The sequence below is a fragment of the Balaenoptera physalus genome, assembly GCF_965194825.1.
Source record: "Balaenoptera physalus genome assembly, chromosome: 14".
NCBI lineage: Eukaryota > Metazoa > Chordata > Mammalia > Artiodactyla > Balaenopteridae > Balaenoptera > Balaenoptera physalus.
In genome coordinates this window covers 83,554,721-83,575,940 of record NC_138893.1, presented here as the reverse complement: position 1 = coordinate 83,575,940, position 21,220 = coordinate 83,554,721, and the positions used below count along the sequence as shown (strand labels likewise).

The following is a 21,220-nucleotide window of genomic DNA, read 5'->3' as shown; positions in this document are numbered from 1 at the left end:
AAATCAATTGAATCTATACAACCTTTATAATCAGAGGTGGTGGCTAGAGCAATTAAAACAAAAAAAGTTCTGTACAGAGATATATACACAAACTATAGTTGGTCAATGATTGTACTAAATTTTGGGTTTTTTTGGTTTTTTTGTGTTTTTTTTTGTTTTTGTACTAAATTTTAATTCTTATCCTCCAGAATCTTAGCACTACATTCCTTGCTCTAAACCAAAGTGTATGGAGAACTGACAATGAAATACAGCCAGAGGGATCCACTCTCAACTCTAAGGTACTACCCAACTGACAGAGAGGGGAGAAAGGCAAGGGAGGAAGATGAGAAGACCCCCTCTTTCAGAAGCAAAATAAACCTGAGACACCAATGTGATATAGCTTAAGGACAAAAAGGAAGAAAAAACTATCGAAACATAGGGACATCTAAGAAATTAGGAATGGTAAACTAATTTGGAGACAAATACAATGCCTTAGAAAGTATAAAGCAACAATTGCCTTGAATCAAAAGACAGTAGGATTAGAAGAGAAAAGTAGCCCCCAAATAAGCCCAGGAAGTTCTTCTAAGTGTTTATAAGAAGAAAGAAGTGATCAAAAGAAAGCAGCCACCCAAAACAGCATTGGCTCCTATTCCTTACACTACTTTAGCACAATTTGTTGCATCTGGAGGTTCCGAATAATAAATTCATTTCATAGAAAAACAGAGATATAGGTTTCAGGGCCTATTTAAAATAGATACCCCAGCCTTTTTGAACTCTTATTTTGAAGGCTAGTCTCTGCTGGTACAAAGTGATGTCCTAAAGCAATTGAAGGAAAAAAAAGTAACTAATGTGGGGCAGCTGGAAAAGCTGAAATAAAGTCCATGAAAATCGTGTGAGATTGGGATATGAATCATCAGAAGATCAAAAGGAAATCAGGCTCTGTGTTCTTATAACCTGTTTGGTAGATCCACTTCCCTGAAGCTCCAGGTAGGAAATCTCAAGGGCATATTTCTGCTGAGCGAGAAGAATTCCCCTCACTGTCAGTGTGGCTCACTCACTGCCTTTTTCTGCTGTTTCTGAATTGTGAGTAGTTTAATTTACACCTTATATAGCTGTTCATCAGAAATATTTTTCATGAACAATATACTATCTCTAATCTACAAGCTTTTAATAAATGGGCCCCAAATCAGTGCCTGTCTCTAACCAGTAGGCCTGTCACCTCCTACTTTAACTAGCTCTCACTGAAATGGCTGAATTAAGATAAAATATAACTTGGCTAAAGAGAAGACAGAATTTATGAGCTTGAATACTTTTTTCCTCCCAGCTTTCTCTGTCCCCATCACCCACAACCTAATGCTCACAACAATTACCCTGATTCTGCAGTTCATCTAAGTCCATGAAGCGGCTGGGATGAGGGTTAAACCCTTTAGCTGCCTCTAATTCCTTCTCTCGTTTCCTTTGAAGTTCCTGTTCCTGGGCCCTTCTGGCCACCTCTTCCTGCAATTCATCCAGTTCAGTTTTGGAAGATATCTCCCCACCTGGAATACAAGCAAGGGAGAAGAGAAGTCGCCACATTTCCATAACCAAGACTAAGCACTTGCTGTATTTATGGCCACTGCACTGCTTTTCCTTTGGAACTCTTGGCTTCAGTTTGGAGTTCATATTTGCATAGTGCTTTCCATTTCAGATTCAGGATGATACCTAGGCCATGAATAATAATAATATTTATTGGGTGCTTTATAACAACAATAACAACATGGCAACTACCATTTGTTCAGTATTTACTACGTGGCAGGCATACCTGTAAGCACTTTTACATATATTATTTAATTCTCACAATAATATATGAGGTAGGGCTTCCCTGGTGGCGCAGTGGTGGAGAATCTGCCTGCCAATGCAGGGGACATGGGTTCGAGCCCTGGTCTGGGAGGATCCCACATGCCGCGGAGCAACTAGGCCCGTGAGCCGCAACTACTGAGCCTGCGCGTCTGGAGCCTGTGCTCCACAAGAGGGGCTGCGACAGTGAGAGGCCCGCGCACCGCGATGAAGAGTGGCCCCCGCTCGCTGCAACTAGAGAAAGCCCTCGCACAGAAACAAAGACCCAACACAGCCAAAAATAAATAAATAAATAAATAAATAAATAAATAAATAAATAAAATTTTTTTAAATAATAATAATAATAATATATGAGGTAGATACTATTATTGCCCACATTTTAAGAATGAAGAAACTGAGTCACAAAGATGATAAATAACTTACCCAAGGTAACAAAAATGGCAAATGGTAAAGCTGAATTAAAGTCAAATAGGTTAAATTCATAATCTGTACTTTTAACTATTAGAGAGCATTCTCTACCATGTGCTACCAGTGACTCACCAGGAAGCTTCAAACAAGTCAATTTCTCCCTCTTAATTTCCACCACCTTTTTAATGAGTTTGGAAAATATTGATAGTAGTAAAAATTTAATTTTTTCAATTTTTCACAGATGGAACCAAACAGATCTAAAAGGATGTCCATGATATATTAAGTGAAAAATCAAGTGACAGAATAATATCTATAGTATGACTTCCTTTTATTTATTTTTAAATGCTAGTAATAAACTTATCTATGGACAACTAGGGCTCCTGCCAGATGCTGGTGGGGGACCTCGATGCCCAAGGAGACAGGAGGAACCCCCAAGCAACCTGGTAGGACGTTGGGGGACTAAGGGGGGAGGAGAAGTGGAGGTAGGACAGGACCTGCACTCCCCAAGGGGTGGCTGGGAGCAGGGAGGGGTTCCCATGTCTGGAGGGAGCCTCAGGGGCTCGGATCAGGGGGAGCACGCCTGGTGTTTCCCCTGCCCAACTGGCCCGGGAAACCTGCCCAGCTCTCGGGCCCAGTCCTATGCCCTCAAAAGGCCCCCTCTACTACATTGGTTCTGGGGGCATAGGAGGGAGGCTAGAGGAGAACAGGAGAGGCAGGCGGGATGAAGGGGCCCTCCAGGATGGAGGAACAGGAGAGTCACAGAGGGAGTGTGCCCTGCCCACTTGGGCTGGGAAGCCTGCTGGGCTCCCAGGCTGGGTCCCCCGTCCCCCAAGAACAGAGGCACGCCTGGACCCCTTCTGTTGCATTGAGCCTAAGCCCCAGCCCCCCCATGGCCTTTTCCAGCCCTGTGCGTCCTAAGCATAGGCTCCGCCCACCACCTAAACCCCACCCGTGCCTAAGCCCCGCCCCCACAGCCAAGGTCTTTTCCGCCTTTTTTTTTTCTTTTTTCCCCTCCTCTTTTTTACTATTGTGGTTCTGTTTTACCTTCCAGTTGTTGTTTCATATATATTTTTATTTTTATTTTCTTTCTAACATATCTGTTAGTTTCCTAGTCTAATTTTATTTTTTACTCTTTGTTATTGTTCTGCTTTTTTTTTTTGCCACCCCACACGGCTTGCGGTATCTTGGTTCACAAACCGGGGGCTGGGCCCAAGCTCCTGTGGTGGAAACTCCGAATCCGAACCACTGGACTAACAGAGAACCTCAGACCCCAGGGAATATTCATCGGAGTGAGGTCTCCCAGAGGTCCTCATCTCGGCACCAAGACCCTGATCTACCCAAGAGCCCACAAACTCCAGTGCTGGAAGCCTCAGGCCAAACAACCAGTAAGATAGGAACACAATCCCACTCATAAAAAAAAAAATGAGCCAGCAAAAAAATATGTCACAGATGAAGGAGCAAGGTAAAAACCTACAAGACCAAATAAATGAAGAGGAAATAGGCAATCTACCTGAAAAAGAATTCAGAGTAATGATAGTAAAGATGATCCAGAATCTTGGAAATAGAATGGAGGTACGGATTGAGAAAATACAAGAAATATTTAACAAAGACCTAGAAGAACTAAAGAACAAACAAACAGAGGTGAACAACACAATAAGTGAAATGAAAAATACACTAGAAGGAATCAATAACAGAATAACTGAGGCAGAAGAACGAATAAGTGAGCTGGAAGACAAAATGGTGGAAATAACTGCCGTGGAGCAGAATAAAGAAAAAAGAATGAAAAGAATTGAAGACGATCTCAGAGACATCTGGCACAACACTAAACGTACCAACATTCGAATTGTAGGGGTCCCAGAAGAAAAAGAGAAAAAGAAAGGGACTGAGAAAATATTTGAAGAGATTATAGTGGAAAACTTCCCTAACATGGGAAAGGAAATAGTCACCCAAGTCCAGGAACTGCAGAGAGTCCCATACAAGATAAACCCTAGGAGAAACACACCAAGACACATATTAATCAAACTAACAAAAATTAAATGCAAAGAAAAAATATTAAAAACAGGAAGGGAAAAGCAAAAAATAACATACAAAGGAATCCCCATAAGGGATTTTTCAGCTGATTTTTCAGCAGAAACTCTGCAGGCCAGAAGCGAGTGGCAGGATATACTTAAAGTGATAAAAGAGAATAACCTACAACCAAGATTACCCAGCAAGGATCTCATTCAGATTCAAGGGAGAAATCAAAAGCTTTTCAGACAAGCAAAAGCTAAGAGAATTCAGCACCACCAAACCAGCTTTACAACAAATGCTAAAGGGAACTTCTCTAGGCAGGAAACACAAGAGAAGAAAAAGACCCATGAAAACAAACTCAAAACAATTAAGAAAATGGTAATAGGAACATACATATCGATAACAACTTTCAATGTAAATGGATTAAATGCCCCAACCAAAAGACACAGACTGGCTGAATGGATACAAAAACAAGACCCCTCTATAAGAGACCCACTTCAGACTTAGGGACACATACAGACTGAAAGTGAAGGGATGGAAAAAGATATTCCATGCAAATGGAAATCAAAAGAAAGCTAGAGTAGCAATACTCGTATCAGATAAAGTAGACTTTAAAATAAAGACTGTTACAAGAGATAAGGAAGGACACTACATAATGATCAAGGGATCAATCCAAGAAAAAGATATAACAATTATAAATGTTTATGCACCCAACATAGGAGCACCTCAATACAAAAGGCAAACGCTAACAACCATGAAAGGAGAAATCAACAGTAACACAATAATAGTAGGGGACTTTAACACCCCACTTACACCAATGTACAGATCATCCAAACAGAAAATAAATAAGGAAACACAAGCTTTAAATGACACAACAGACCAGATAGATTTAATTGCTATTTATAGAACATTCCACCTGAAAGAGGCAGAATACACTTTCTTCTCAAGTGCACACTGAACATTCTCCAGGATAGATCACATCTTGGGTCACAAATCAAGCCTCGGAAAATTTAAGAAAACTGAAATCGTACCAAGCATCTTTTTTGACCACAATTCTATGAGATTGGAAATCAATTACAGAATAAAACTGTAAAAAACACAAATACATGGAGGCTAAACAGTGTGCTACTAAATAACCAAGAGATCACTGAAGAATCAAAGAAGAAATTTAAAAATACATAGAAACAAATGACAGTGAACACACAATGACCCAAAGCCTATGGGACACAGCAAAAGCAGTTCTAAGAGGGAAGTTTATAGCAATTCAATCTCACCTCAAGAAACAAGAAAAATCTCAAATAAACAATCTAACCCTACACCTAAAGCAAGTAGAGAAAGAAAAACAAAGAAAACCCAAAGTCAGTAGAAGGAAGGAAATCATAAAGATCAGAGAAGAAATAAATGAAATAGAAACAAAGAAAACAATAGCAAAGATCAATAAAACTAAAAGTTGGTTCTTTGAGAAGATAAACAAAATTGATAAACCCTTAGCCAGACTCATCAAGAAAAAAGGGAGAGGATGCAAATCAATAAAATTAGAAATGAAAAAGGAGAAATCACAACTTGACACCACAGAAATACAAAGGATTATAAGAGAATACTACAAACAACTATATGCCAATAAAATGGACAACCATGAAGAAATGGACAAATTCTTGGAAAGGTACAATTTTCCAGACTGAACCAAGAAGAATTAGAAAATATAAACAGACCTATCACAAATAATGAAACTGAAACTGTAATTAAAAATCTTCCAACAAACAAAAGTCCAGGACCAGATGGCTTCACAGGCGAATTCTATCAAACATTTAGAGAAGAGCTAACACCCATCCTTCTCAAACTCTTCCAAAAAATTGCAGAGGGAGGAACACTCCCAAATTCGTTCTACAAAGCCACCATCACCCTGATACCAAAACCAGAAAAAGATATCACAATAAAAGAAAATTATAGACCAATATCACTGATGAACATAGATGCAAAAATCCTGAACAAAATACTAGCAAACAGAATCCAACAACATATTAAAAGGATCATCAACCATGATCAAGTGGAATTTATCCCAGGAATGCAAGGATTCTTCAATATACGCAAATCATTCAATGTGATACACCATACTAACAAATTAAGGAATAAAAACCATATGATCATCTCAATAGATGCAGAAAAAGCTTCTGACAAAATTCAACACCCATTTATGATAAAAACTCCCCAGAAAATGGGCATAGAGGGAAACTACCTCAACATAATAAAGGCCATATATGACAAACCCACAGCAAACATCATACTCATTTCCACTAAGATCAGAAACAAGACAAGGATGTCCACTCTTGCCACTCTTATTCAACATAGTTTTGGAAGTCCTAGCCACAGCAATCAGAGAAGAAAAAGAAATAAAAGGAATACAAATTGGAAAAGAAGAAGTAAAACTGTCACTGTTTGCAGGTGACATGATACTATACATAGAAAACCCTAAAGATGCCACCAGAAAACTACTAGAACTAATCAATGAATTTGGTAAGGTTGCAGGATACAAAATTAATGCACAGAAATCTATGGCATTCCTATACACTAACAACGAAAAATCAGAAAGAGAAATTAAGGAAACAATCCCATTTACCATTGCAACAAAAACAATAAAATACCTAGGAATAAACCTACCTAAGGAGGCAAAAGACTTGTACTCAGAAAACTATAAAACACTGATGAAAGAAATCAAAGATGACATAAACAGATGGGGAAATATACCATGTTCTTGGATTGGAAGAATCAACACTGTGAAAATGACTATACTACCCAAAGCAATCTACAGATTCAATGCAATCTCTATCAAACTACCAATGGCATTTTTCACAAAACTAGAACAAAAAATTGCACAATTTGCATGGAAACACAAAAGACCCTGAATAGATAAAGCAATCTTGAGAAAGAAAAATGGAGCTGGAGGAATCAGGCTCCCTGACTTCAAATTATTCTACAAAGCTACAGTAATCAAGATAGTATGGTACTGGCATAAAAACAGAAATATAGATCAATGGAACAGAACAGAAAGCCCAGAGATAAACCCACGCGCATGTGGTCACCTAATTTATGACAAAGGAGGCAAGAATATACAATACAATGAAGAAAAGACAGCCTCTTCAATAAGTGGTGCTGGGAAAACTGGACAGCTACATGTAAAAGAATGGAATTAGAACACTACCTAACACCATACACAAAAATAAACTCCAAATGGATTAAAGACCTAAATGTAAGACCAGACACTATAAAACTCTTAGAGGAAAACACAGGAACAACACTCTTTGACATGAACCACAGCAAGATCTTTTTTGACCGACCTCCTAGAGTAATGAAAATAAAAACAAAAATAAACAAATGGGACCTAATGAAACTTAAAAGCTTTTGCACAGCAAAGGAAACCATAAACAAGACGAAAAGACAACCCTCAGAATGGGAGAAAATATTTGCAAACAAAGCAACTGACAAAGGATTAATCTCCAAAATATACAAACAGCTCATGGAGCTCAATATCAAAAAAACAAACAACCCAATTAAAAATGGGCAGAAGACCTAAACAGACATTTCACCAAAGGAGACATACAGATGGCCTAGAGGCACATGAAAAGATGCTCAACATCACTAATTATTAGAGAAATGCAAATCAAAACTACAATGAGGTATCACCTCACACCAGTCAGAATGGTCATTATCAAAAAATACAGAAACAATAAATGCTGGAGAGGAGGGTGTGGTGAAAAGGGAACCCTCCTGCACTGTTGGTAGAAATGTAAATTGATACAGCCACTATGGAGAACAGTATGGAGGTTCCTTAAAAATACTAAAAATAGAACTACCATATGACCCAGCAATCCCACTACTGGGCATATACCCTGAGAAAACCATAATTCAAAAAGAGACATGTACCACAAAGTTCACTGCAGCACTATTTACTACAGCCAGGACATGGAAGCAACCTAAATGTCCATTGACAGATGAATGGATAAAGAAGATGTGGCACATATATACAATGGAATATTACTCTGCCATAGAAAGAAATGAAATTGAGTTATTTTTAGTGAGGTGGATGGACCTAGAGTCTGTCATACAGAGTGAAGTAAGTCAGAAAGAAAAAAACAAATACCGTATGCGAACGCATGTATATGGCATCTAAAAAATGGTACTGATGAACTTAGTAGCAGGACAGGAATAAAGACGCAGACCTACTAGAGAATGGACTTGAGGATATGGGGAGGGGGAAGGGTAAGCTGGGACAAAGTTAGAGAGTGGCATGGACATATATACACTACCAAATGTAAAATAGATAGCTAGTGGGAAGCAGCAGCATAGCACAGGGAGATCAGCTCGGTGATTTGTGATGACCTAGAAAGGTAGGATAGGGAGGGTGGGAGGGAGGCTCAAAAGGGAGGGGATATGGGGACATATGTATACATATGGCTGATTCACTTTGTTGTACAACAGAAATTAACACAGCATTGTGAAGCAATTATACCCCTATAAAGATGTATAAATAAAAAAACTTATCTATGTACTTGTACATAGAATAGAAAGCACAGAAAGAGATGTAGAAAGATACATGCCATAATGATAACAGTGGTTGCTTCAGTTTGAAGAGGCAATGGGCAAGTTACTGAATTGTTGGGCTAACATTTACTTCTGTAATTTTTTAAAAGGGTGGTCAGCGTCACCAGATAAAAAAATAGGGTTTACTATACAAAGAGGATGGTGGGGTGTATGGTGTGTGAAGAATTTATTCTAACCCCTTGTCAAATATCTTTTACCAGTTGAGGAATCCAGTCAGTGAATTCTATCCAGCTAATCTAGAAATAGGGCTATCAGTGAAATCATGAGACTCAGTCTTTAGTGTGCTGAAAAGCTATTGGCTATCGAAGGAAAGAGAAGGGGGAACAGGCTCATGGAAGAGCACAAGTTTCTCAAAGCAATGTTAGTCAATATGAGATAAATTAAAATGTGGGAAGTAAACCAAACCTATAATTTCATTAGGAAGAATGAAATGGGTTTCTAACTATAACTATGGGTTTCTAACTATAACCTACTCTAGCCCAGGATTTCAGAGATATCTGCTTCTATAGGCATTGTTCTGCTCTGCCAGATGTTAGCAACCTATGGCACTCATACCTAAAAGAGTTCATGCCTTTTTATTTCTGCTGCATATCACCCTTCCAGCCACCTTTAAGAACTTTCAGTGGCCATTAAGAGAACTGGTGGTCAGACTAGTAATGTTCCTGGTGTCATCTCTACAGGTTGGCACATAATATTCTGTCCTCATCTCCCTAGTGAGCTGGCCACATATCTATTCAGAAGCTCATTAAACCAGACCATAGTTAGGTTTCTGCCCACACACCCTACTCCCAATTGATCTAACATACCAGAAAAAAAAGGGATGAAACACATCTTTCAGAGAAGGTTGATTTCTAAGTTAGACGAATGGACCCCAGAACTCCTCAGCCGACTAAACAATACTGAATACTCACCACCTTCCTTGAAGCATCACAAAAAGTCTCCATGTTCGGGAGACTACATAGTTACCACCTCAATTTTCAGCTGTGAGTAAGTAAAGGATTTATTTTACTTATTTGAATATGCACTGTAAGTATATATGTGTGTTGTGAGAAGAATGTAAAAAGGATATAAAACCTATGACTACCTCAAATGTCTATGCTTGGTGTCTCATACCTGAAATTCCAACATTCCTTTATCTTCAGGCTTTGACTTGTTAAAATGCTAGTTTCTCTTAGAGAAAGCATACTTTAAACTATTCTCAGTCACATACATCTAGTGTAAAAGAGTTAGATCATTCCTTTCAAGCTTGTTTTGAGAAGGAGGGACACAGGCACATTCAAGAAGGAAAAACAAAGCAGGGATACTAGACAGGATATAGAGGCAGGGGTAAGGGTAGTTCTGACCTGCTTATTTCCCAGTTTTGCCCATAGCCTACATGTCCCCCTTGTTATCTCAATTCATAGTACTAAACAATAAAAAATCCATTCCCACAAGAATGCCTCTATACCAAGGAAAGCCCTAGGAGTTATTCTTCTAAGGAAAGCAGGTGCTACTGATACTGTTCACCATATTTCTGTTCCTTCTTGCTCCCTCCAGGGCTCTCTCCAAGGTGGAAAGGAGCAAGCAGGCAAGCTATGATAGAGAACAACAACAACAAAAAAAGATAATTCCAGAGATGGAGCAGATCAAATGTCTTCACATTTACATTCTGATGGAACAAAGGACAATTGTCCTCTAATTTCAAATGTGCTCAGGTTAGGCTGTTTCCCAAATAGAATTGGCAGTAAAATCCAGTTCTCCAAATCCAACGTCCTTGCGCTTACCTGAGAGGGGCTGATTCTTTGTCCAGCCACTCCTGGATACTGTGGAGTCTGCCTCCAGGATGCTACCACTGTGAGACTTGGGGATGTGACGCCAGGAAGGGGCCAACCCAGCTGATCTCTTAGCACTTGTATCCCTTCAAAACAGAAACCAGAGTCTAGTGAAAGCATCAGAAGGCTGATAACTAGCAACATTCCTAGGACTAAATTCCCTCCAAAAACAACAACAAAAACCCCAAACATCGAACTAATATAATTAAAATACCTGCAAAACTACTTCTGAAAAATTGAAATACCCACTCGTTCCCCCATCTTATCTCACCTCATTCACATTTTGTGCATCTAGCAGTGTCTGGCACAAAACTTATTTAATGAATTAATAAACAAATGCTCTCATATGGATTGCCTTCCTCTTTCTTATACTTTTGTGGCATCTTCTCATGTGTAAAACTAAACAGGGTCTGAGGTCAGGGAAGAGCAGTGGGAAAGTATGAGGATACGGTTATCACTCTTACAGAAGATATCACTCCTTTCAAAGCTATACTGTTAGGAAGCTTGTGTCTGAGGCAACTCAGTAAAAACAATATATGGAGATCTGAAATTTATAAAGCAAATGGGCCCTATGGACAGGGTGCAATGACCACTATTAAACAGTCATCATTATCTTACGGAATTATGAATATCACTGGCTTCATAAGACACAGAATCCCCAGTGATCTTAAAAAAAAAAAAGCCTAATATAAAAGGCAAGAATAAATAACAATTGGGTTTTCTCTCTGATCATAGAACTATGTAAGTTTTGGTTCACTAACTCATTCTTTCAATAAAAGTTATTTACTAAACAATTATTTTATATATAATACTTTAAAAGTTGCCTCTCCTTTCTCAAATGCCTTTGCTCCTTCTCCCAGCAGAGGGTACTGTTGCCATAGAAAGTTGATCGAGCACATTTTGCTTGCCCACAAGACAGTAATAAAGTCCATCTCTTCACTTGTCTGAGCTAAAAAGCCTCTTGGTGGCTCACATTTCTGCAAGGGACAATGCAGCTATTCAAAGGCCAAACAATACCTGCAGACATTCGCGCTCTCAGGCAGGGCTGCATCCAGGCTGACAGGGCTGCTGCTGTTCCTCTCACTGCTCTCATAGCCAGATTCCATTCGCTGGATTAGGCGAGGGTGCTGCTCTAAAAGGTGACAGGCTGGCCGTACTGGGCCCCAGATCTTGTACTGGGGTCTTGGTCCGCCAGTCTTAATGTCGTAAGCAGGTGGCTTGCTTAATTCATCTGGTGTAAATTCTTTAGCTATCCCAATCAAAGGACAAGTATGGAAAAGGAGGTAGATTTAGCATCTGCCTCAAATCAAGATATAACTAACCCTTCCCTCTAGCTACTCATTCACCGAACTCATATCCCCAAAAGGCGACCCATGAGGGTAAAATTTTTACCCTTCAAGGTAAAAATGCACCTTGCCAAGTCTACCAGAAAACCCAGGTTTTTTTAAAAATACAAAAATCAACTTTATTCAAAAGCTCAATTCTTCCCTAATTATCTCCTTACCTGAATCCTCAGAAAAGGGGCTAAGCTGCGTATAGCCACAGTGCTTCCTTTTGTCCTTACTAAAGATACTGTCAATATTGAGAGACTCCCGTTTGGGTCTCCATGTTGGACGATACTTGCTAGAAGAACTGGATTTTGACTCACTGCTGGTACTCTCTACTTCCCAGTCACGAGAGTGTAAAGGCAGGTTCCGAGGAGGTTTTTTGTCAGTCTGGTCTCCTCCCCTCCCCACACAGGGAGATCCTAGGTTGGTCTGAGAAACCAGGGACGGTCTGTTATGGATAATATTGCTGACTGTCTCTTTAAAATCCCTTAGCCTGTTGGTGCTGCTGGATGATTTGGAGGCATTCCTAGGAGCCTGCTTCTCTTTCAGTGTTTCTCCTAAAAACACAAAGGATGAAACAACTGTAAATGTTTAAAGTCATCACGGGCACCCAGACTCCAGAGTCGAAAAAGAAAGAAAGGCCTTTGAGCAGACAGGAGAAGCCACAGTTGGAGTGTGAGTGTGACAGAGTGAATAAAGAAAGAGAAACTATGCAGGGGGGCTTGCCTTCACTGTGGTACCCTGAGGCCTGAAGCTCATCGCCTTTCCTCCTGACCCGGCCAGAGCTCCTCTTGCGCTCTATCAGTGAACCTTTCTTGGATGGGAGTTTCTGATTACATTCACTATCAGTCAGGTGTCCTGAAAAAAACAAGGAAATGGGGGTAAGCTGGTATCTGAGACTGACCTCCATCCTTTAGAGAATCTACTCTCCCTTTGGCATTCATGGCAGTACCACAAACTTAGTGGATCGGAAGCTGGAGAGGCCAAGACTATGTGATTTAAGTGTAGCAGGAATCTCTCAATAGATAAAGGCAGAAAAGCTCAAGTATTTAGCGGGAACTTCCAAATTTACAATGTCTCCTAAGCAAGTACCAATCTCGATCCCGCTCATAATCCTTCCCAGTGACCCAGAAGGACACATTACTTGGTAGTTTTTAAAAGGAAAAAGTTTTAAAGATTATATAAGAATATCATGGTAGCAACACATACCGAGTGAAGTTTAATTTTTATTACATCTGGTATTATCCTAGGTGCCCCAGCCTTTGCCCACAAGAGCTCTGATTGTATATGGCTTTAAGACCCAGTTCTAAACATTCCTTAAATGTGAATCATTCCAAAGGACATCTGAACTTTGAATAATGCTCATTCCCAGCCATAACCCATGCTTTACCAAACTTGACTTCGCCCAGAGATTACACTTCATAGTTCCTCAATACTAATCACTGGGAAACCCAGGAGATCTGGGCTCTTTTATGTAACTTGCCATACTTCACGCCCACAGTATGTGAATGTATAAGTATGATCTGACAACAGCAAAGGTCAGATTCTAAAGGATATAATCATCTAAGCTGCTGGAAGCCAAAGGTGAATTAAGCAACAATTAAATTGGAATATAGGCTTAGAGGAAATCCCCTAGGGTCCTCAAATATCTGAGAGCTAGCAGAAATTTGCTTTCATATGTTAGTTATGAAAATCCTTGTACATATTCAGGTATGATATGCAATGATATGGCTACATATTTTCAATTACCAACGCAATCTCTTATTGCTTTTATCTAATCATTTGCTATCTCTGGGCCCATAAGAAAGACCTATCAGTTGGAACAACTAAATCCGCAAATGTAAAAACCAATGGGCATGCTTCCCCACCCCCAGCCATTCACAAACCCTTCAAATAAACCTGACTCTCCTTATTTATCTTGTGACTTGGTTTCTCCCTGGTTCAGTTTCAGAAATACAATCTAAAAAAATCACACTTTGCAGTAGTCATCTATGCAATAGTCATCAAAAGAAATCCAACATGAATCCAACCAAATCACTAGATCCAACTACCAATTTATAAAAAATATAGAAGACAGAGAAACACGCTACAGTTTACCATACAGACACAATCAGCAAAATTTAAAATGTGGGAAAACTACAGCACAAACTACCTAGTTCTTCAACAATAAACAGAAAGGAAGAAACAGAGGCAAAACCTACAGATTAAAGGAAATGTAAAAGACTTATTAACCCATCACAATGTGTAGACCTCATTTGGATTCTGAGTCAAAAACAAACCAACCATTAAAAAATATGACATTTATGAGATAATAGGATATTTGAACACTCATTGGTTATTTAGTGGTTTTAAGAAGTTATTAATTTAAAAAATGATTCTTTTAGAGATACATACTAACATATTTATGGAAAAGGTGATATGATGTCTGGGATTTGCTTCAAAATAATCCATGAGTAGGGGAAGTGGGCAGAGGTACAGATAAAACTAGATTGACCATGAGTTATAATTATTGAAACTAGGTGATGGGTACATGAAGGGGCTGTATACTATTCTGTATGCTTTTGAATATGTTTGAAATTCTCTCTCTTTTTTTTTAAAGGGCATGCACAGGATGTAAACCACCAATCTGAAGCCATGGGATCACTAATTCCCAAGTCTCTAAGAGTATGGGCACTGTTCTATGCCTTAGGTGATGAACTTTTCATCTCAGCAGTCAGTCACTTACTGTTCTTCCTTTTGTGCCCTGTAATGATTTCTTCCACTGACACAGGCACAATCTTCTGTAGATTAATAGAACAATTCAAGAATGTTCTCTGCATGGAACTCACAATAACAAACAGGCTAGCTTTCCATCCTTTTATTTCTCTGTCCTTCAGGAAGCCCAGCAAGGTCATGAGCAGGTTTCCCCATCCATAAATATGCCCCTTCTCTCAAAGCCCTTCAGGGCTTTCAAACAAAGCCTGGCATGAGAAGGAAATGAGGTGCAAGACCACAAGGGTTAATGGGGCACTATGAGAATGACAGGGGTCCAGAGCACAGCAGGAAAAAAGCCTTCAGAAAAAGATTTCAGAATAAACAATCACATTACAAGGGTCCTTACTGATAGGCTACTGTTGACGGGAACATCATCATTCATTCAGAATTGAGTTGCTTTCTTCCATCCCTCTCAATTACCCAAGCTCTGTGCATTTCCCCCTTTGCATGACAAACATTTCTGACTTGCCCCAGTTTCTTTTTCTTGGGAGACCCTCTATGCAGAACTGAATCAGGCAAGCAGGGTCCACTGTATAAGTCCCTACCTGTGTCCCGACTGCTCTGAGACGTGGAATCGTTCTCCACATTATAGATGACTGTTCCCTGAGAATCAGAAGAGAAGTGACTGACCACAGACTCATGGTGGGAGTGTTTGTAGGGATAGCTCTCCGCTGAAGAATCTGTTCGAGTATCACTTGAGATGGAGGGCTCCCTCCCTGAGGGAAGGAGGAGACATGCAAAGGTGAGGAGAGAGAGGACAGTGACAGAGAGGGGGCGAAGAGCTGGACGGCAACAAAGGTTCACGAGGTAAGAACTTCCTAAATGGAAGGGTGAGAAGGATATAGCAGAGCCGTTCTTCCCAACTCCCAACTTCAGATAACCCAGGCACACAATTCCTTCCACTCCTGCCCCTACCTTGCTGAAGCCCTCCCTTTGCCTGCCATTGTGAAAAACTGTGGGGCTTTTAGAAAACCTACAGGGGGAAAAGTAGAAGAAAGGAAAAAGTTGTGAAAAGTAAGATCTACTTAGATGGCAAGTCCCACGCCAACCTGGCACACATAACCAGTTGTTTCCCTATCCCAGAATTTTTCTCCTATACTGCCAGAAAAGTCACTTTTAAAAATTTAAAAGCATTTTTAGTATCTATGAGACATTATGGGGCAGTTATTTATACTTTGGTGTGAATTAGTTCAATTAGACTACTTTCCTCTGAGCACCTAGCTGAGATAAGCACAACAGTGTAAATGGGTGTTTGACTGAAGGGAGAAGAAGCAGAGCAGGTCTGGGTGGGGCACAAGGGTGGGAAGAACATACCAAACAGGAGGGAGGTACAAAAGGGAGGGGAAAAGATTCCAAAGACAAGTATCTTCTCTTTCAAAATTATACTCAGGGCCAGCCAGCCTTAGATCCAGAAGAGGAAAAGAACATTACTTTTTCCTCCTTTTAGGAATCAAGCCAAAACCATTAGGGTTGTATTTCTATTATAGGATGAGTTTCTGAGGGATAGCCTGAGACTTTAGTAATAAAGCTGCAACTGTTTCTACAGGAAAATATGATTTAAGTTCCAAATAACTGAATTAGAAGTGAACAGCTGATTCATAAGCTAAGGAATATTGCTACTACACTTGGCATTTTAAAACAAAAATCTCTCATCCCAAACAAAATGACGAGCTTTGTAGTAACTCATATCATTTTCTTGGTCTTAACAACTCAAGTCACTGTTAAATTGCTAGTAAGAATGAGTCATCTTAGCAATATTAGAAGGTTAAATAGTGAGGTTTCCCTCACAAACTTAATACCTCAGTCTAAATGAACATAATTTCCTTCTCATTTTTGAATCGGGGCCAGGTCATCTAGACAATACATTCTTAAACACTGAAGGAAACAAAGCCTGGCACAACTTGGGCTTCAGCATGAGTTGGCACTTCTTTCTTATCTCTGATGAATCCTCTTTCTCCAAGCTAGGTTAAGTGCTAGGCTCATGACTGTGAGACCCTACTGTCCAGTCATCACATTGGAGTCGGGAGGGAGAAGTAAAGAGCTAGGCTGCTCACCTGAATCTTCACTATCGTAGCACGTCCTGCTGTACGACTGGAACGCAACTTGCGGGGGCAGGTCCTGGGTGGACACTGGGGTACCCTGGGGGTCTGCATAAAGTAGCAGCAAAGGCTGATAATGCCCCTTGATGCATTTGGTCACCACATCCTTCCATTTGGGCCCAATCTGAACCAGAAACAACCAGAAAAAGCATGATAATTATACTTCATATCCATGATTCAACACATATCTTTCTATTCTATTTTTCTAAAGAAAATAAAAGAGATGAAAAGACAAGAACTGGGTAAAGAAACAACAAAAGAGATCTTGGACCTAAACTTAATGAATTTTTTTTTTTTTTTTTTAATTTTTGGCTGCGCCACGTGGCATATAGGATCTTAGTTCCCCGACCAGGGATCAAACCCACGCCCTCTGCAGTGGAAGTGCAGAGTCTTAACCACTGGACCTCCAGGGAAATCCCAATGAATTTTTTGTTAAGTCTCTTTTAATGAAATCCTTTTAGAAAGCACTAAAACCCTATAAGAGATAGGAATGATGAATAAAATTACTTTTATTCCTGTGAAACATCAATTCAATTATGAAATACGAATATAAGTTCTCAAAGCTGAATATGCTATGTGAGGGGACTTCAGTTGACTTGGTGATCAATTTCTTTTCACAGACATCAAATAAAAGCCCTTGTTTGAAATTTGCATTTCTATAATTTTCTCCTAAATATTAAAATCACCTTCATGAAGCTAAAGAGCAGTCAGAAACTGTCTCACAGACTGCCTGAAAATAAGTGACATTCCGTCTCAGAGTTCACACAAGGCAGGACATAAAATGTCAAACTGCTTAGAATACACAGCTGAACCTCTCAGCCTTAGCTTTGTGCTGGATTCAGCGCTGCCATGGCAGTGGAAAAAAGTGACAGAATAGCCATGGAAACAACAATCCAATCAAATCCCCAAACTCACTCTCTCTTAAGTTTGATCCAGTCACATTCTTAGATGGTGTGTTCTTGGAGTCAGACCACTGGCACAGTGTTTATTTCATAATAGACGTTCAGTAAATTTATAACTGAGTTATCATTTTAACTGAAACATTTATATGCTTTTTACATACAAATCTGATTTAATATTTTATAAGGCAGGCATTATTTTTCAAATGAAAAACCTAAAGCTCAAAGAATTTACATAAGTTGCCCAAGATTACAACAGTAAAAAAGAGATGAAGAAGAGAATCAGGGAATTTAACAAAGACTTTACTATTTGTAGAGGACACTAGGTAAGGCCCATGGGTTGGTGTAGATTATAGTCAGCAGTCTCCTAGCTGCTAACCTTATCACAAGAGGCTTCCTAACTCACACAGATCACCTAAACTACTTCAGCCACACACTCTGTGGTTTAGATAGTACCAAATTTCCAGCTTTAAATATCATTATAGCCTTATTTTCTCTACACTATCCCCAAAATACGTTAATCCGTGATAGAGTACTTCAGGGAGATAACAATCAGAGAATAATTTATAGCAGCCCTGGGACAAAGTATTACCCACTGTTAATTACAAGATTTGGAATTCTGAACTCTGTGCTAAGCTTATAACCTAATTTGAGGCATTAGATTGTTCTCGCTCAAATCAACGAATTAACATATTTTTTAAAAAGCCCTTTCAACTATAAATTCAGAATGGTTCTGAATGCTGGTGAGGTGATTCAGAGAAAATAATAGAAGATAAATTGATCCTGTCCTCAAGGAACTTGGTCTGTTGGGAAAGACAAGACTGACACTCTCATAAATTCAATAGATAGGCAGACAGACATTAAAATTATGAAAATGAAACACTGAAGACAAGTAACTGTCCATAGTTTTTTGTTCCATTCACCAAACACGTCAAGAAGGACTTGAATATTCCTACCTCCTTGACGTGAGCATCATCAAAATACATCCATTTGCGGATCTTTGTTTGGAAAAAGAATGTAGAATAATGTTTGCCGTAGTAACAGATCATTCCTACTAAGTACAGTTCAGACTGCTTGGCCCGGTCATCTGTCACTCTGAAAAACAGCTGTGGGGAAAGAGGAGAAAGGAAAGAACCATCACATACTCAGCCCTCTCACATCATCTCTCAGCAGACTCCATCATTTCTTCATTAAGGTACTGACTTGCTTCTCCTTTTGCTAATCCATATTAATCATCAGAAATGAACATAAAAAGGCAAAATTTTAGCAAAATGTCAGAGAGATAGTGGTCAAACTGGTAACGTGGTGATGTTTCTTCATAACTTTTATTTTATTTATTTATTTATTCATTCATTCATTCATTCTAATTGCGGCGAGCAGGGGCTACTCTTCGTTGCAGTGTGTGGGTTTCTCATTGCAGTGGCTTCTCTTGTTGTGGAGCATGAGTTCTAGGCGCATGGGCTTCAGTACTTGTGGCATGTGGGCTCAGTAGTTGTGGCTCACGGGCTCCAGAGTGCAGGCTCAGTAGTTGTGGCACACAGGCTTAGTTGCTCCGCAGCATGTGGGATTTTCCTGGACCAGGGCTCGAACCCGTGTCCCCTGCATTGGCAGGTGGATTCTTAACCACTGCGCCACCAGGGAAGTCCTCTTCATACCGTTTAATAATATTTTCTTGCTGGGGCCTATTCTAAGATGAGCCAGGAATGTCAAAAAAAAAATAAAACAAAAACAAAACATTCTCAAGTTTCAAAGGTTATTTATCAGCTGGTGCCACAAATATAAATTTCCTGTTGAGACACTAAGTAGAAGGTAAGAAAGCACTTAGGGGGAGCAATCCCACCATACCAGTTACCAACATTTCAATTCCTAGATATCTAGCACTGTCCTAGGTGTTAAGAGACATACAAAATATTTGAAGGCAAGGACTCTTGCCTTGAGGAATCTGGTCGAAAAAGCAATCATAAAAATAAAGCTAGAACAGAACAGAATATGTAGGCTATAGAAATTTAGAAAAATGACATTTTATTGTGCATAGCCTACTATGTCAGAGACTCCTTGGCAAGGAGACCTAAAGTAAGATCCCAGATGGTTCACTTATTCTCAACCATGGCTTAATGACATTAAAAAACAACAAGGGATCTCCTTAGTCACAGGACCATCCCAGAGGGAAACCAGTAGAAAGGAAACCACAGACTTTCTGGCTCTTCTCTTGAACTGAAGGAAAACCCTGGCTGTACCTATACTAGGGCATGCCGCTGATAAGGTAAACAGCCCACGTCTGAAGTCTGTTTCCACTAGAATTCTCTTCCAAGCCACTTCATTACCTTCTCAGCAGATGTTGGTTCCTACCATGAATTTAATATTCTAGGACTCATGTCATCAGCTTCTACCTCCTTCACCTCCCATAGCAGAACTACTCAGGACTGCTCACTTCTTTGACCTTACTACCTCCCATGGTTGAATACACTTCCCTATTCTACACTGGTATTAACTAATGATAAGTAGAGCATATGATAACTCTATGAATTACTTGTTTTATCAGTAGCTAAGCTCTGCCCATCCTGTCTTTCAAGGCCAAGATCATCCCATATCTTCCAAAAAGCCTTTGCCACCTATGCAAAGGATGTATGTGAGCATGTACATGCATGCACATGTACGTGTACAGATACACACAATATATTTTTTCAAAACTCTTTAATATTGCCATTTAGGATATACCTTTGTGTTCAGAGTTCACTGCCCTTGAGCAATAGTAGGTTACAAGAACTCCAAGTGAGAGATAAAGGTAACTAACACTCACGTCACCCAGCTTAAGGCAGGTGCCCAGGCTGTGAATGACATCCTCTGCCAAATCTGAGTGGTCCGAGTCCCATACCAGCCCAATTGTGATAATCTGTGGAGCGTTCATCAACACACGGCGAATCCGAATCCTCTCTCCACAGTTGCTCTGAAATACATATATAATGCTAGTGAGAAATGTTGCCCACTGATTCTGCCTCAATTCCACTAATCTCAGGGTTTCCCTCCCCACTCTGAACCCCACCCCTCACTTAACTCACCGGGCAGTTCCGCAGATCCCCCATGGTGCTGGCATTCTGCAGCAGCTCACCAAACATGCTTGGTGAGGGTTTTTCTCGTCTTTCCAGCATACAAATAGCCTGATTGCTTCGAGATGGGGAATTGAAGGGGGATGATGTTGGGAGCTGTACAGGGTTATAGCTAAATCATTCATGCAAATTCCTAACTCACATGTTTGACTTTCTTCCTCTGCCCACTATGCCAAAGCCCCTCATCCTGACCAGCCTCAGTATCCCACAGAGTAAGTGTGCCTGCCTGTCCCCAAATCCAAAGCTCATAGAATCCCCATTCCTCCTCCCACTCTGCTGGCCAGAACTTGAGACTAAGAAAAGGGGACAGATGGGAGAGGAAAGAAGGAGAACAAAGGTTATTTTAAAATTACTGTTCTGAGTTCCTACAATATAGCAAATACTCAGCAA

General features: G+C 39.9%; 1 protein-coding gene and 1 pseudogene across 24 annotated transcripts in view; one reads left to right on the top strand and one right to left on the bottom strand.

Moving 5' to 3' along the window:
- USP54 (ubiquitin specific peptidase 54) overlaps positions 1–21,220 on the bottom strand; it is a 149,205-nt gene that overhangs the window by 21,219 nt on the left and 106,766 nt on the right. For 16 of the 23 annotated variants that reach the window (XR_014253300.1, XR_014253301.1, XM_082424385.1 and 13 more), the window contains 10 exons: positions 20,783–20,888; positions 20,524–20,670; positions 18,680–18,829; positions 16,780–16,948; positions 15,271–15,441; positions 12,698–12,829; positions 12,148–12,528; positions 11,661–11,892; positions 10,596–10,729; positions 1,350–1,517 (listed from right to left, as the gene is read on the bottom strand). Coding sequence is in view for 21 of the 23 variants with exons in the window: in XM_082424385.1 (XP_082280511.1) it covers positions 1,350–1,517; positions 10,596–10,729; positions 11,661–11,892; positions 12,148–12,528; positions 12,698–12,829; positions 15,271–15,441; positions 16,780–16,948; positions 18,680–18,829; positions 20,524–20,670; positions 20,783–20,888 (1,790 nt within the window). In the remaining 2 variants the exon portion in view is untranslated. The other 7 variants (XM_082424376.1, XM_082424380.1, XM_082424381.1 and 4 more) reach the window with 4 other exon arrangements.
- Positions 1–21,220, top strand: part of LOC309642703 (protein FAM136A pseudogene) — a 294,376-nt pseudogene that overhangs the window by 200,019 nt on the left and 73,137 nt on the right. The gene's annotated exons all lie outside the window — the stretch shown is intronic.